The sequence below is a fragment of the Dromaius novaehollandiae genome, chromosome 5 (assembly GCF_036370855.1).
Source record: "Dromaius novaehollandiae isolate bDroNov1 chromosome 5, bDroNov1.hap1, whole genome shotgun sequence".
NCBI lineage: Eukaryota > Metazoa > Chordata > Aves > Casuariiformes > Dromaiidae > Dromaius > Dromaius novaehollandiae.
This window is the reverse complement of record NC_088102.1, coordinates 35,082,656-35,099,522: the sequence shown is the minus strand read 5'-3', so window position 1 is coordinate 35,099,522 and position 16,867 is coordinate 35,082,656. Positions and strand designations below refer to the sequence as shown.

Here is a 16,867-nt window from a genome sequence, read left to right as displayed (position 1 = left end):
TTTTATGCACACTTCTGTTTTCTGGCTTGGCATAATTCATTAGCACACTCTACAGAATACTCCATAAAACTGGATTTGGCTGTAATGTTAAAGTTCTAATGACTACGGCATTGTAAAAAAAAAAAATGCAGTAGTTTCTTTTTTATTCTTCAAGTTGATGTTTACATCTGATAAACTGAAAAAATAAACAAATGAGCTTTCTGCAAGATACAAGCAGGAATAACAATGTAGTTTTAATTTTTTTAATATTCTTTTTTCAGCATTCAAAATAGTGACATAGTATAACAATTTTTGTGATGGCTAGCAGATCCCACGTAACTAGAATTAGTACAGTATGTACATTTTAATGGCTTATTTCATCCTCATTCTAATACAAAGATTCTTAAAAGGGGCCATATGTAAAGATGAGGTCAAAGCTTTGATTAAAGACACCAGTATTGCTTTCCAACCTGTTATGTCACAGCATCAGGTAGAGGAATAAACAAACAAATACATGCATAACCTGATTTATCCGTGTGTCCCCAACATAAATTTGTTTAATGTAAAAACAAATAAAGCAAAGCTTTGATGCAGGTTGAGCAGAATTTTCAACATCTGTGCAGATAAATTTAATTTATTCCAAAAGAACAAGCAGCATTAGTGCATCATGTAAAAGCTGATTTAAATGTTTTCAAACAAGCGAAAGCATATGCACTAGCTAAAACAAATTCAGTTTTGCCCTTAAAACCTATTTCCCTTAGACAACCATTACTTCTGAGTTTTCTACCATAATAATGTTCAGTTATTATGTCTTTTTTATTCTCTTCTTGGTTTTACACATGCCACTAACCTAAACCAGAGTTATATGTCCCAGGGGCAGCAACACCCTAAATGCAGCTTCTGTGTAGCATCAGCCAGGTACACTGCAGATTGCTTCTGCATATTGTTATGTGCAGATCCATAAAGCTGGTCAGGTAAAATAAACTAAGCACAATAGCTTAAATAGTTGAACATAAATGAGTTACAGGTATCTGAATTAAAAAAAAAAAATCTTTCCACTATAACATATTCAAAACCAAGAAAATAATCTCTACACACCAGTAACTCACAGTAGCAGAGCTACACTGGCTTATCTCTGCAGCAAAGGATAGAGCATGACGAAGAATAAAGACATTTTTTCCTACAAATAAAAGGTTAGTCAAAATGATAAACCCCAGTCTGAAACTTACCAAAAAGTATTAAAGTGAGATCTTAAAATTCAAAACTAAAATAATCTGTATATATCTGAAAACTAGAGATGAAAAAAAACCTGAATGGGATTAATACCCTTTCTTTTAACTCTAGGTGAGACTGTATAAAGTCTGGTGATTTTGAAATCATACAGACACACAAAGTATATCACCTGAACGAAGTTTCCTGAAAAGGAGATGAATGTGGATCTTAGTGTTTTAAAGACCATTTCCTCATGGAAGAGGTCTTTGTGCTTTAAGGATACTGTTATCACACCTTTCATTCCACAACAGAATTTATAGCTCTGCCTAACTTCTGTGACAAACTAGAGACGGTGAGCATACATACGATACCCTTGCTGACTTTCTAAAGTATTTTGTTCTTCTTTGAATGACAGTTAGCAAAGAAAAAGAATCTTAAAGAGTCTTGAGGCCAATGAGCTGTTTTCATTGACTAGCTTCTAGCTGAGAGCAGAATGGCTGAGAAAGAGCCAAATACTGCCTGTCTGAGTGCTGAGGAATGTGGAAAGAGAATCTGAGATTGAACCTCTACAGATTTCAAGGAGATCTGACACTCACCTCAATGCACCTCCAATCTTGGTGGTCCAAACAAGAGCAATATAATATTCTTATAAGAATATATGAGTGCTCAGGAGACTAATGCCTATCTGGATGCTCTATATCACACGGAACTGATCCAGTATGAAGCACTGTTTTATCTTTCTTACTGCCCTTCTTGAACATGAGGATGATTATCTTCTTCAGAATTAAGTCAAGCAAAAACCTCCTGCACATTGTTCTTCTGGACTTTGGTATGCTAGAAATTTGTATGTTATAATGCTCGCAGAGGTCAAGACAGATTATTTGCTTAAAGCCAGTTAAAAGGAAAACTCCTAAGTATGGATTCCTCAAATAAATAAAAAAGAGAAAGACACAAACCCAAATTATTTTGGAGTCATTACATTTTTTATACACGAATGAATACATACTACAAGGTTCAGAAACTCACACGCATAAAATAAACCCTTGCTCTTCCCTTCCACCCCCACAAAAAAATCTAACTCGAATTCTTTCTTATTTGTTAATCTGGGATTCTGTTGTTTCTTTAGCAATCAGATAAAGTGAGGAAACACATATACCAATAATTCTCACAAAATCTGTCTGCTTACTATAACAGCCAGAAATGATACGACCCTGTCATACCACTTGGGCTTTATGAGCTATGCACTGTGTTGTTTTAAGACCCAGAATATCAGCCTAACAATTTTCCACATCATTGTAGGTGTTTCAGCCACATCACTAACATTTAATAAACTTGTGAGTGAAATCATAAGAAGAAACTTCAGAGAAGAACGGAAAGTTGCACCTTTCAGCCTCTGCATTTTTTCTTTGTTTAGAATGCTAGGAGAAGCCATCCGGAAGGAAGGAAGATTATGAATATCTATAAACTAACTGTTTGACAGAGAGAGAAATGCTGATAATGAGTGGGTTGTGTCTGTCTTTTTTGGCTGATCACAACAGAGGTCTGAAGCAAAACAGAAACTCCTGGTATGTTTGTCTAAAGAGGCAGTAGCATGAGCACGGGCAGCAGGAGTTCAGCTGAAGTTCAGGGCAGATGCTGCTATTAGTTTACACTGCAGGAAAGTAAAATTGCTTCCGGATTTACCTCTTCCTCCCAGCTTCAGTGCTAAGCCCTGCTGTGTCGCAGAGTCACAATGTCAGTAGGAAAGCAGTCTTTTAGCAGGATACCACGCTCACGATGGCAGTCCAGCTCTTCAATAAATCCATACCAATAGATGACTAATCCAGGGCCAAATCTATGAAGCAAAAAGAAGAATGAATTTATGTGACTGTGCAATCCCAGCACAGGTAAAGCTCCTGCTAATTTCACTCCAAAATTGGAGAGAGTTTAATTTAATTTTCAAAATTAAATGAACACTGAATTGACAAATCTCATTAATGCCTGATTCCATGAATAAAAATGCTATTTAAAGACACAAACAAGCTCCATAAGGGGCTTATTCCTTGAGTGTTCTGCACATATAACTTACCTGCCAAAAATGGACCTGCCTCTTAAATATTAAGCAACTTGCAATAACTTTGATACATACAGAAGTTTCTCTTGTAATATGCTCCATCTTTTTCAGATTTAGACATTAAAAATACATGGGTCTATGCAATGTGGTTCATGTGCATTGTAGTATCGTGAAGATCAACAGTGAATCCTTAAAATACAAGGTCTACAATGCGTTCTTATGCAGGTGATTAGTAAGGTAAACTGAACGTAGTTCATAAAGAAACAGAAAGTTTCTACTGCAACGTCTCTGAAAGGCGCCTCAGGAACTCCTCAAATATTACTAACACTGTCTGATCCCCACTAGGCAATCTCAGGAAGTAGCCCCATGGACTATTTTACCCATCAGGAAGTTCAGAACTTCAGGCTGGGTTCATAAAGAAGTAATCACTATCAATCACTGTGTACTGCGATATGTTTTGCACATCAGTTTCACGTTTTTCCTACTGAGAGCACTTAATTAAAGGGCAGCACTACTTTTGGTGTAGTGTTGCAGGAATTTTACAGTGAAATCATAAATTATGAATGTTGGGTTAGTAAAAGGATGTCTAAAAACAGAACTGCTTTCTGTAGTCTAACATTACAGCAGTCTGTACAACATTAGGCCAAAAAGCTTTTTCTTTCTGTGATTTATTATATGCTGTAGTGAACTTGCCAAAAACAACAGTGCAGGATGAGCTGTTAGATACCGTATGTACAAGAAAAAGTTCAACAGAATGTCATGTAATGGTTTACACACAGAGCTGTGCTTAGCACTCCACCAATATGGTAGACAATTTTTGTTAATGTTTAATTATAATAAAAGTGTGTCAGGGGGATGCACAGTAACTTAAATGTCCACTTAGCAGACAGTACAAGCACTCAAAACTGTGGGTAGTGCCAGACTGGCTTCATTAGGGTGGTTTCTTTCCAACAGTGGAGGAAAACTCTATTTGATGTGCTCGTGTAATGCAATAGGCATCAAAGGAAGAAGAAACCCCTGTGGCTTCCTCCTGCAGTTTCAATTAGATACGGTACTCTTTCACCCCAACCTGCTGCACAGTGTTGTAACATTCTGGTTTACAGCTACTACTCTTCAGCCTGGAAGTGGCCGCATTTTAGTGGCAAAGTAAATGACCCCTCAGCATAGCTGACTTACTAGCTTGGCAAGTGTGGTCATTTCTGAAATGGAAAGACGCTATGTGAAAGTGCAAAGGTTATAACTGTGACAAATCCAGGCACGCTAAATAATATAATCAAATATGTTTAGTCTTGAATAAAGCTGAGACTAAAAAATGGCTCATGCAGAAGGGTGACGCAGCCTACACCCAATCCTTTTCTCTGGTGGTCAATAACTTCAGCCTCTACCGTCCCTAAGGATTTCTCTCTGATGCCATTTTCTGAAGCCCATGTGGGGCCAAGACCTCACTGTAGTAAGGACAGCAGCTAGTCTAACAGCAGCAAGGAGCAAATGGCAACTGAAGCAAAGGACCAATACTCACTGCAGTATTGGGCCTTTGCTGCCCCTCACTGCCTCCAGCGAGAGGCAGTAATTCGCTGATGCTCTCTGGCCCTACTTTCGTTATTTAACAGACTATGCATATGGTCCCACGCCAACCAACTATGGCAAGAGGGATAACTAGGTGGGGATGTACTTAGGTACTAACTGAACTTATCTTAAAAGCAAAAATCCCCACAAGATAGAGAGCATATTTTACATTTCTAATGGACTATTTTAGGCAAGGCAGAAACTATAAACTGTACATGTAGCACTTTCATCACAAGCACATGTGCCAGGTAAAAATCTTCATGCTAATGAGCAGCTGCTCAGCCTAAGTTCTGAAAAGCTCGTTTTGCTCTGCCTGGCAGTCTGAATCCCCCAGCCCCATAAAAGGCAGGGGGCACTGTGCTTAAGCTCTTGTCTGTATCTGAAATTACAATTTTTAATAAAACCAGTATTTTGAGACTAGTCAAAGGGATTGTTTATGTTTCTATCAAATCATTAGAACCCATAAATGCCATTTTTCAGGAATATTGTTCACTTAAAAAATATGTTCAGAAATGCCAATTCTGGTGACAAAACTCTCTATATAGGAACATCTACATATTGTTAATTGCAGGAGCAAGTACACCTTTAGCAAGAAAACATCCTTCACATCTGTTTTTAACTGTGTTCATACAGCAAAACAATTTGCCCTGTGCTACCTAAGTTGCATTTTTTTTCACTATATTGTATCATTCTCTCTAAAAGGCTCTATATCAGACAGACCGTATGTATGAACACATAAAACCATACCAGACTTTTGTTTAAAAAGACTTAAGTGGAGTACTTAAGACCAAAATTAACTTGTTGGCACATTAAGCATTTGCCACTGACTATCAGGAACTCCTGCTGCTAAGTGCTAATTTCTCTCTCATTAACGCTCAGAGTTGGCAAATCACAAACAATGCCACTGGTTAATTACTGCTGCCTTAATTTGAAAAGACATTTAACCTTTTTTGTGTAGGGGGACGAGGTAGGGAAATGTAAGCTAGAAGTAAGAACTATCCTTTTTAATTCAACTCCTTTCAAAGGGTGTATGTGACACCATGGAGAATGAAACTCAGCACTGTAAATTACAGAGCAAAGCTAAAAACTTCTTTCTAGATTAATAGCAACATTTAACAAATTGGTGACTAATCTTCCTTTCAGGGCCAGTGCTGACAACTTTGGCTTGCACAGGAAAATTAACCAAAATGACAGAATGCTTACCTAATATTGCTATGGAAAAGGGACTCAGCAGCTCTGAGCAGGAAAACACAACTTTGAATGCACAAAACAATTCTAATGCTATAATGATACGGCATGTAATATGGGTCAAGTCATCCCTGTTCGGAGAAGGTTCAAGCTTAAGGTGAACAAACAAGCATCAGAAAGTATGTAGCTATGGACTACTATGGATTTTACTCTTGCTCAGACGGATTGTATAAACTCCTAAACATGTACTAGTATTTTTTCCTCCCTTCCCCTGACTTTAGTTCTTGCCCTGAAAAGCCTAGCTACAAAGAAACATGTCCAAAAGTTAAATGAAACTGTAGTTTTACCCATTCCAGTGAAACTCTCTACATTTGAGTTTTCTTTTTTCTTTTTAAGCTGAAAAGAAATCAAAGTAACTAAGTTTTGGTTAATTTTGTGTTTTGTGCAGGAAAAACAGAACAAGAAATATAACAGCGACCTTCCTTCAGAATATAATAAACATAGCAAGTGAAACTTGTCCATACAAATTGCATCAATTCACTTAAAATAAATTTATAAATACATAGTTATCATTATATAAACCCTGTTTTAGCTCTTGTCTGCTTTTGACATCAGAAGTTGTAACTACAAGGCAACCTAAACCAATCTAACAGCACTTTAGTGCAGGGTCAGTGCCAAAAATGCCAAAAGGGAGGTAGGCAGACTTACGACCCCACAACGTGGTAAGAGCGAGCAGGACCACAAAATGAAATGGATTAACTCAGGCTGCCAAGGAACTGCAGTCTAATTTAGGCTTGATACAGAAAAGTCAACTTAGCGTAAGTTTTAAGGGCAGCAGACAGCATCTCTCAAGGACTAAGCTGAAGTATTTGAATTATATGCTGGAGATATGAAAATACAGAGTTTGATTCTTACAGGTTCAGGAGTGGCTTAGATAAAACATGTCTGATTATGTTTCGCTAAGTACACTAGGCTTACTCTGATTCAAGAGTGTTCTCACAATCTTTCGTACTGGTTTAGTTACAGTGATTTTAAAACAGAGTTAAATGACTATAGTTTTACACATTGATAAACCTGAGACTCTGGGCTTTGTTCTTCCTGGAAAGAAGGCTGATGATAGAGATACGCTGAAAACACAGAAAGGTGAAATTTAGATAAGCTGAAACAAGTTTGGAGAAAACAAGCCAAACGGTTGGTCTTCTTAAAAAAAGGTATCTTTCTTTCCTGTTAATCTTATATACACAAATCTTCCTTTAAGTCCAAGGATCATTTTAAAAAAGGAGAAGAAAAAAGTAAGCAAAATGTGAATCTGGCTTTAACTTGCCCTCCAGCTGAACCAGTTTTGTACTAGAAAAGAAAAAAAAGACTTCTATTTATTTATCAAAGTGGCCTAGTAGACTCTCACATACTCTACTTCCCTGCAAGAGAAACTACTTTCTAGTAATGTCTTTTCTTCTGGAATGTCTGTGTGGGGTCCACACTAGCTTCTAAGGATTTGCCTAGACATGTGGCTGTTGCGAGTTGATTTTTTCACCATCAAAAAGCCTTGCATGTGGTTTTATGAAAAAATGCATTTTCAACACACAGCTCAAAACTGAGCAGAAATGTAAAACATCTTGCAATTGTTTTTATATAAATGTTCACTTTATTTATTTATTCTTAGTCTATTTGTTATAGATGGGTTCTATGCGTCTCAGGATAATGTAAATAATTTCTAATTCCAGGAGGTTCTCATAATGAAATGCTGGCATACGAATTCTTATTTCTAATATACATCATTTAAGCAAATATGTTATTGAACAGATACAGTTGTGTACTCATATTAAATGAAAGCAGAATAGTCTACCTGGTTGGTGACTTCAGTTATGAAGGTCACATCTGAATGTATCTAAAAGACTGCATTCTGGGCCCTCATTTTTTAATGTCAGATCACCAACAGTGCCAGCTACAAAGCTGGCTCTGCTGGGTACCTCATGTGCCACATGTGTAACAGCTTTACTGTTAGTTACATTTTCAGTTGCTACTGGGATAAAAAACAAACAAAAAGATCAGAACTTTGTTTCTTTTTTAATGTGAGGCAAATTAGAGCATTACCACTTGCACATCACTACTTTTTTCTTGGGAAAAAAGGAATTATAATGATTCACAAATAAGCCATTACTTTTTAAGTTAATTTTAATATGATTATTCTTTAGAATTACAGTTATAAGTAATCTGTTTTTACAAGTGGTACTAATAAACCCTATAGATATAATAAATAAAACCCATAATATCTGGTAAGTTATCTATTTAAGGACTCAAACTTTACTTTAGTATATTTCTAAGAGTGGAGTGGGTTTCTAGGAGTCGATTATTTGTCTCAGTGGTGGGAACTGTATGCAGGCAGAGCACAGGCTAGTAGGCAACAACTGCAAACCACATTTTCAAGTTAGGTCAATTGGCATCAGTCAGCCAACTTCCTTAAGTCTGTACCAGTTTACTTCTGCTGGTGACAAAGCCTTATATATCTTGGCAAGCATTTAATAGCTACCGCTATTAAAGTCAGAAACTGACATTGATTAGCAAGAAATTTTCCATTTAAACTGTTACTACAAGTCAAGTTCAGAATAGTTTATAACAATTTATATACTTCTACCACTGCACATTCATATAAATAGAGTGTTAAAACCAAATTAAGGCATTTGTACGTAAGGTATTTATTACCCTTCCCCTTTTTAAACCCTCCACACATGTTCAGCAACCAATGGCACAGGTCTACGATTTAAATAAAAGATGCCTTCAAGGTATCACACAGCCTTCATCAAATCTGGTCAAAACATGCAAAAAACCCTGCAATCCCAATATTTAGTAAAATCAAATACCTAACTGAGTGCTACTTTTTGCATTATAAATCTGATTCTTAACCTAACCCTCAGAAGGCTACAATATTTTTGCCCCCAAACTCCCATATGCTACTTAATATGATCTTCCTGCAGTAGCGACTGCACAAAAATATAATTGGCTCACAAATGTGGCTCAAGAAAAAGTTGAACAGGTGCATTCAGACAGGGCCAATTCTTAAAGATCAGATTAGGGAAGCGGGCATTTTAAAATTTCTGATCATGTACTTTTAAAGGTAATAGGAAACTTGTCCATGACAGTAGTAAGCACTGCCTCAAGCCTTACATATAGAAGTTAGCAGTATAGTACGTCTCACGGATCCAGGCACTCAGTTTATGCTGCTAAAGGTAAAATAAGTGAGTAAAACCTAATCTGCTTTAAGATTTGATGTTACCATGGTAGTTTGGTCAAGCTTTATTTTTACTGAAGACAAGGAAAAAAATTAAAGTCTACTAATATTCTATGAGACTCCCAGTTCCAAGGAGGTTTTGACTCACAAATGCAAATTTCTTTTGGGATGAGAAAGGTAGGCATTTCTATGAACACTAGATATTGACGTGATACTCCACTGATGTGGAACATTGGAGCTGTCAGGTGAAAAAGGATGGATGGGAACTAATATCAGGACTCTGTAGTCACACCTCTCTTGGATACAATTAAATTTTAATGAGCTTTTATTTATACTAGTTGCCTTTTTATCTGTGTGATGAGGCTGTTTAGGCATCAATCAAAGAGCAGCATTTTTGTTGGCCACATTTCATCAGGCTTATAATGTGATTTAACTGCTTCCGGCATTTGGAGAAATAAAAACAAACCAAGTGATATTTATGTGGATATAAAAAAACATGTTAAAAATGCTTTAGAATTTGCATAGCACAATTTTAAAATGCATATTAATAGAATGCACCAAAAACTGTGCAAGTCACTGTCATTAAAAATATTATAAATACAATGTAACTTTTAGCTGCATAATACATTTTTAATAAACAAACTGTTGAAACACATTATTCACTTACAGGATTCATTCAGATCTAAGTACTGTTCTCCAGGCAAATAAAGGATTTTTATAATCCTCAATGACAAGTTAGTTCTTTTTTTAAATATAGTTCTCATGGAAATTAACTTTTAAAAGCTATGATTAAATAACATTAAGGTTGCACAGATTTACAAAGATCAAGGCTTTCTAAGTGAAGACTGATGCAATGAGTGAGAAAGGAAAGGCACAGTGGCTCTGGGCAGCTTGTCATTAAGACAAGAGAGCATCAACTGAACTTTGAATCTCTCAAATTTTGTTGGTTCCTGTCCTAAATTTTATTGAAAAATATTATTTTGTTATTTAGTCTTTGAGATGCTCATCTCTTAAGTGGTTGTGTGTATTGAAGGCTTAGAATCAGTAAAACATGTTCTTCAGTCTCAGCAGTTTGAAAAGCAAGGTAATGTTTTGCACATCAGAGAGTAAGGTTTTGTGCTGTAAAGAGAGCTATTACGCCTGCATTGCAGGACTGGGCTGAGGTAGTGAAAAATGACATGGTATTTGCACTACCATTTTAGAAAAGAAAATGATTAGAATAATAACAAAGTTGCTAATCCTTATAGTACCTGGTTATCTAATGGAAATAATGGTCAAAGTCCCCTTTGGCTTTAGTAGCTATCACTGGGGTATGCATTTTAGAAGATGATGTGTTTTAGCTGTCTCAGAAGTTCGTTCCAGTATCTATCTAAAAAAGAAATTAGAGATAATGGAGGTGTTGCAGGCACTTCACTGGGTAATTTGGAGATAGGCCCATATTTCCATGAAATATAAGGATGTTACATCGCTTAACCATCTGAGCATAGGGCAAAGTGACTTAATAAGGCAGCTTGGATGAGGGGCAGAAGTAAGGAAAAAAATCTCTATCAAAAATACCAGTCTGAAATGCACAATATGAGAAAGCTTTCTACATTTTCAGAAGTTTCATAAATGCCCTTCTGATGGACAGAGTCTAATATTCTATATTAACTGCTGCATCTACATTTATTTTAGAAGAAACTTCATAATTCAGGATTAGCACAAGGTTTTGCCATACTTCCACAAGTGCACTAAAGTATTCCCATTCAAAGCAGCAACACTTTTCAAACCTACAACATGCCATGCCACCATCAGTTACTTAAGCTATGCTACTTCTATTTAAGTTGTGTTACTTTTATGCCAGTTACACACTGCAAGACACTGCTATCCTTTGAAAAGGTGTGGAGAAAAGGTGGTTGTTTGCATTACAGATTTCTTCCATATATTGTCTTTGTAAAGAAGAACATTTTCTGATTAAAACCCAGGCAAAAATATGATTCTTCCCGAGGTTCTTGCCTGTTACTGTTTCACTGAGCAACCTTGTGCCGATTAGTTCACTCTCCAGAGGCTGCTGACACAAAGGACACTATTGTTTGATTCTACACGTTTTAAGCTCTGTATTGGTGTTGGGAAGAGTTATTGAGGTTATTTTAAACATTTTGTTAAGCTCGTAGCAGTCTTCTCAAAGAAATGCCTGGCTGCAAACTACCTCTTATCCTGGGTGACAGAAAACATGAGACAAGCTTTTGAGTACAGTTAGATTGAGGTCCAGGCAGCCATAAGTGCTGGTCAACTCATGTTGCCATTAGGTGATTAATAGTTGTTTATTTTTAGGCTTGAAGCTACAGGCCATCCTAAGGCCAGTGCAAGATGATATCTGCATAATCTGTGAGTGCTTTGTAGTTTGCAGAAACCCTTTCTTTCTGTGCAGCTGTTTATCTGGCGACAGTGCTTGCCAGAGTGATAGGATATGCCAAAAGTGCATTTAACAGGGTACACTGAACTGCTCTCATTGCAATTTATTTTTGCTTAATAATTTTTGTGAAATAGAACCAAACTAATCAGAAACGTTGTTCAGCAAATTTTGATAGCAAAAACATCTATAAATAAATGCACTGTCTACCTGTATGCTTAGCATTTGCTGAGTATGAATCTTGGAACCATCACTAAAGGTATCTGAAGACATTGTGATGAATTATTATACAATTCCGTATCTCAGTATCCTTATACACAAATATACAATAAAACAAACAATATAACAGATGAATGAACAAATGGAGCACAGCTCGTTTGCGCTTCCAACTTCCCAGATCAGAGAATTAGTCCAAGACTGGATACTAAATCACGCTGAGTATCTTCACACAATGTTGCTTAGCAGTTTAACTGCCAAACACACTATTGTGCATAATTGACAGGCAGAAATATTTTATGTGCGATGCTGTACTTAAATTCACTGTCTCTCAAAGTGTAAGTCACCTATCTGTATTAAGCAGGGAACAGATGAAAAAGAAAATACTAAGTCTGCTGCCTATTATTGTGGCACCTCATGTCCGCCCAGAAGGGAAGCAAACACCTCCTCCCATGCAGAGTACCGTTGCCTTCTTTGGAATCTGCTGGCAAACTTAAATTGTGCCTGGCATTCGCCCCTTTCATTATGAATGTATCACTTCTAATGCCTGAGGCTCTTCAGCTTGTCTCTTAGTTGATACATTATACCCAGTGCCTGTACAATCTGAGTTGGCATAGTCTGCCTCTCTCTCCCTGCCCCACTCCGTATTTGAAAATAATTCAATTTTTAGCTGTTATTCAGAAAAAGAGTGCATCCCGAGATACATAACTCTTATGTAGCAGCCTGTATCATCTGCAAAACGTCCAGCCTCTCAAAAGACTATAAAAACGTTTCATATGGATTTAGGTGGAAAAATATTCCAGAGACTTTAGGAGACCGTCAAGGCGATTTGTAGAGTTATTACATTCATAATTAGATCAAATAGGTGCATAATTGGGGATGTACACAGTAATCTACCTTTTGCAATTTCCACAGGAAACAGCTTTTTGCCTTCTGCCTCTTTCATTTTTTATATATATATTGTATATGTATCTGTCAGCCAGCCACAGCTCACCTGCATGCTGCTTCTGAAAAAATCATAATGCTACTTAGGTTTATTTACAATTTATGTGTTCTTTCTTAGCAATATATACCAACATTAGAAACAAGTTCATTTCAATTTTCTTTGCTTACTATGCACTGAATCTTTTTGGGCTCACTGTTAAAATAAGAAATTCTGTTCAAATGAAAGATATATAAATGCACATTGCTATATATGGGAGCCTAGAAAAAGGGAGAGGAAGAATCAGAGGAAAATGCTATCACTTGTGAAGATATAAAAGCAACAGCAGATTTGTCAAGATTGGCAGTGACATATTACAATCCATGTCTGATAAGAACTGAGCCAAGAGTTTGCAACTTGATAAAATCACATTAGTCTGAATATTTTTCCTCATATAATTACAGCACTATGTTGAGAAGAGTGGAAGACAAGTTGGACTCAGTATTCCTATGTTTTATTTTTATCTTTGCCATGCAATTGCTGGACTCTCTTGTGTCAAGTCATTTACTCCTTATATGGCACTCGTATGTTAGCTGTTCCCAAGGATGGTATGAAGGTTATTATTCCAATAGCCACAAGGTTTGTGTGTTAAATATGGCAAAATCCTTTTAGACAAGTTCAAAACAAACTGTGAGCTACTACAGCTTTTTCCCAAGGGTCAGTATAATATACACACCTGTACTATTCCATTGTAATGCACTTCAAAAACTGCTGTACTGAAAATGGAGTCTAACATCATCAGTGGGTAACATTAATAAAATCCCTATGAAATGCTACAATATTAACATTAGGTCTGATATAAGGATTTTTCTCACTTATTGCTGGTTTGTGTGTCTGGTAACAACCACTATTAAAATATTTTAAATATTTTAATTAAACACACAAAAAAGAAACGGAAAATTTTTGGTTGGCAGTCTTTTAAGGGTATCAATGATAGCACTAACAGTTTCTTTTTAGACAAAATAGAAAAAAATGAGTTACTGAGCTGCTAGTCCTGTTCAGCCCTGCTCCCTTTATGACAAAAGAAAAACTAAAAGAAAAGAGAAATGACAACAAGAAAAAAAATGATGAAATGGAGCTTTTCTCTCCAAAGATAGCTCAAGCTTGCAATAAGTAGCTTGGAACTGCGGAACGTCAGCCAGTTTTACCAACCGTTCTGAGAGCTCACTTCCACCAGAGCACGGTTACCTTGTTCTTTTTTCATTTTCACATTGCCTGTGTCATCCTAAAAGCTGAGAATGGGTATATTAAGTGATAAGATTAGTATCTACCATGGGAATCCATCTTTTCCTCTCCCTTTCTCAGTCAAAAATGGTGAGGATTTTATTGTTTCTTGTTTACTTTTTAAGGCACTTATTTTCTATTTTTCTGTCTCTGTTACTGTAATGCCAAAGCATGCCCATACATTCAAAACATAATGGAGAACAGAGGTTAAAAATAGTTCTTAAATTCCATGGTATATTCTTACAGAACCCCCCTGAGAAAGCTCTTTCTCACACGCAGATCCATTTGTCATGAAGAGCCAGACTGCAACTTAAGTAGAGGTGCTGACAAAAGGTTTCCATCTGGTCCAACCTGAGCACAGACCATTGAATATGTTGAAGATGGGAATGACACCTTCAACTTGACCTGAGTAGTGGAAACCCGACACAATAAAAGATACGTAAGATACTTTTCCTGCGAGTCCCCTTAGTTTATAGCTTTGTTGCAAAAGAGGGAGTTGCCCTGTCTGGTTAAGCCAGAATGTTGCTAGCTGGAAAGCAAGAAGAAAATAATGGAAAAGTAGAGTCAATAAATAAGCAAGAAGGGAGAACAACTCTATCTCATTAAAACTAAATAGTCAGTGAACATTTAGGTGCTTTGATCTATACCTTTCCTTGCACTGCTAGGATCTTTCCGTACCAACCTCTGACTTCCAACAGAGATTAAAAAATCACTGCACCTTTGAGGCATAATGATTTTATAAATTAGTATTTCTACACTCAACCTTTACACACAGTTTTAAATAACTGAATTGACTTAGATATAAGCCTATGAACAACAGACTTGTATACAATACTTAGCTATTACTTATTACTATCATCCAGTATAAATACACTCAGTAAGATTGGCATGATCTTCCTGAAGAACCAGACAAATCAGTGATGGGATTTGGAGCTTTTCATCGCCAAGTCTTGTATGAATTCCACCTAGGTCACTTACAACAACGTTATTACCATCAGGCTACTAATACGCAAACTGACCAGTTATCACTAGACATAGTGTGGTATGTTCTGTTGCAGTTACAAAAAACAACCAACCCACCAAAAAACCCAGCTGCCTCCACTCCTTCCCCTCTCAGAAAAGTCTCACTAGGAAGTATCTGATGGCAAGATGTATAAATAGACACAAGTCTCACTAGGAAGTATCTGATGGCAAGATGTATAAATGGACACAGGCATATATATCTTTTCCTAAAGCCCCCCTAGGCCTAAAGCATTAGGATAAACTGGTGAAGGGAAACCTGCATTGCTCATACATGTACTGTACTTTTGCTAAGGGTAAATAAGATTTCTACTTACTTACAGACCTGTATATCTCTCTCCCTCCACAACTGCTAAACCCACATTAACATTTTTAAAAGCCATTTCTAAAGCCATACCAATAGATTAAGCATTATTTTTAGTTAAGTTCAAAGAGAAGAAAGAGAACAGCTTTGTCTGCTCTACCTGATTTCACTATGGCAACAGCAGAAAAATGGCAAATTCAAGAGATTAAGACAGCTATAATTCCAGCTGAACCAGCAAAAATAAGAATTAAAAAATCATTTATAATTTTTGATTGCCTATAAGCACTTTTGCACCATTCTTTAATTAAAAAAATATCAACTACAAGTCAGATCACATATGAAATGATAGAAATGGTATGGAACAGTTTCTGTTTCCTTAAGTAATGTTTCCACTTTAATGTACTTATTTGCTCTTATTTGATTAACACTGCCAGCATGTAGTACTGTGCAAATTTATGGAAATCTGACTTTAAAGAGCTTTGTGCTACTGAGTGATTTTTTTTATATATATGTACTTATACCAAAGTGACTTGATGAGTTTCTGGAATAAATGAAATAACTGAGCAGCATGTCATGGTATCTTGTGATGTACTGTGAGGTAATACAGGCACTTACATATCATCACTGTGGGTAAAATAAGCCAACTGATTTTACCTCAGTTTACACTGCACAAGAGTCTGTCCCATGACTATAAATAAGGATGCATAAAATCTGGTAGATTTGCAAACTTCTTCCATGGGCATTTAAGGACAAATGAGCATTTGCACAGTACCTTGCTTACATACTGCAGGAGCTGGGAGATTGCATAATATTTATGTTAGAGGAAACCAAACTGTAGTTCACTTAAAAAAAAAAAAAAACAAACCACAAACCCAAGCCAGATACTGTATTTGGACTGTTACTGTGTAAATACATAATAAACAAAACCTACTAAAACATCAGATGTGATGACAGTAAAGGAAAACTTTGGACTTGTTGATATCAGTGAGTCTGGCAGCCATGACCAATCACAGCACATTTGTTATCTTACACAGTAAAGTTCCAGAAACCAAAACAAACATTTTTTCCCCAATGTTCATGTTACCTGCATTTTTACTGCAGATAATTATTCCGATTTGTGTACATGAGCTGCACTTTAACTGTAACATGCCAAAAGTATTGCTGTTGTTCTATTCAAACCTACACATAGATATAGAGACTGTAATGAAGAAATCATATTTCTCCTTGCTTTCTCAAAGGGAGAAAGAACCAATCTGGGCAACAGCTGATCAGTAAAGGGAAACAAAGTGATGCAGCTAAGGAAAAGAGAAAACAATCCTATGAAGTTCTGGGAGAGATATTTCCAGTGAAATTATAGAATTATTGCATTTGCTTAAAGAATTGCTGCTTAGGCCTGATCTGGAATGACTACCAGGTAGACAGGTCATTCAAGAAAGACATATTCTAATTACAAGATACAGAGCATGGCTACTAGAATGTCCAGGGAAAAGAAGAGTCTGCCA

At 36.5% G+C, this 16,867-nt stretch overlaps 1 protein-coding gene across 4 annotated transcripts in view; it reads right to left on the bottom strand.

The window, feature by feature from the left end:
- Positions 1–228: 228 nt before the first annotated feature.
- CDIN1 (CDAN1 interacting nuclease 1) overlaps positions 229–16,867 on the bottom strand; it is a 131,022-nt gene continuing 114,383 nt past the window's right edge. For 2 of the 4 annotated variants that reach the window (XM_064512424.1, XM_064512432.1), the window contains one exon: positions 229–3,025. In XM_064512424.1, coding sequence (XP_064368494.1) covers positions 2,896–3,025 — 130 coding nt within the window. In that variant the 3' untranslated portion in view covers positions 229–2,895. The remainder of the gene's footprint in view (positions 3,026–16,867) is intronic. The other 2 variants (XR_010389378.1, XM_064512430.1) reach the window with 1 other exon arrangement.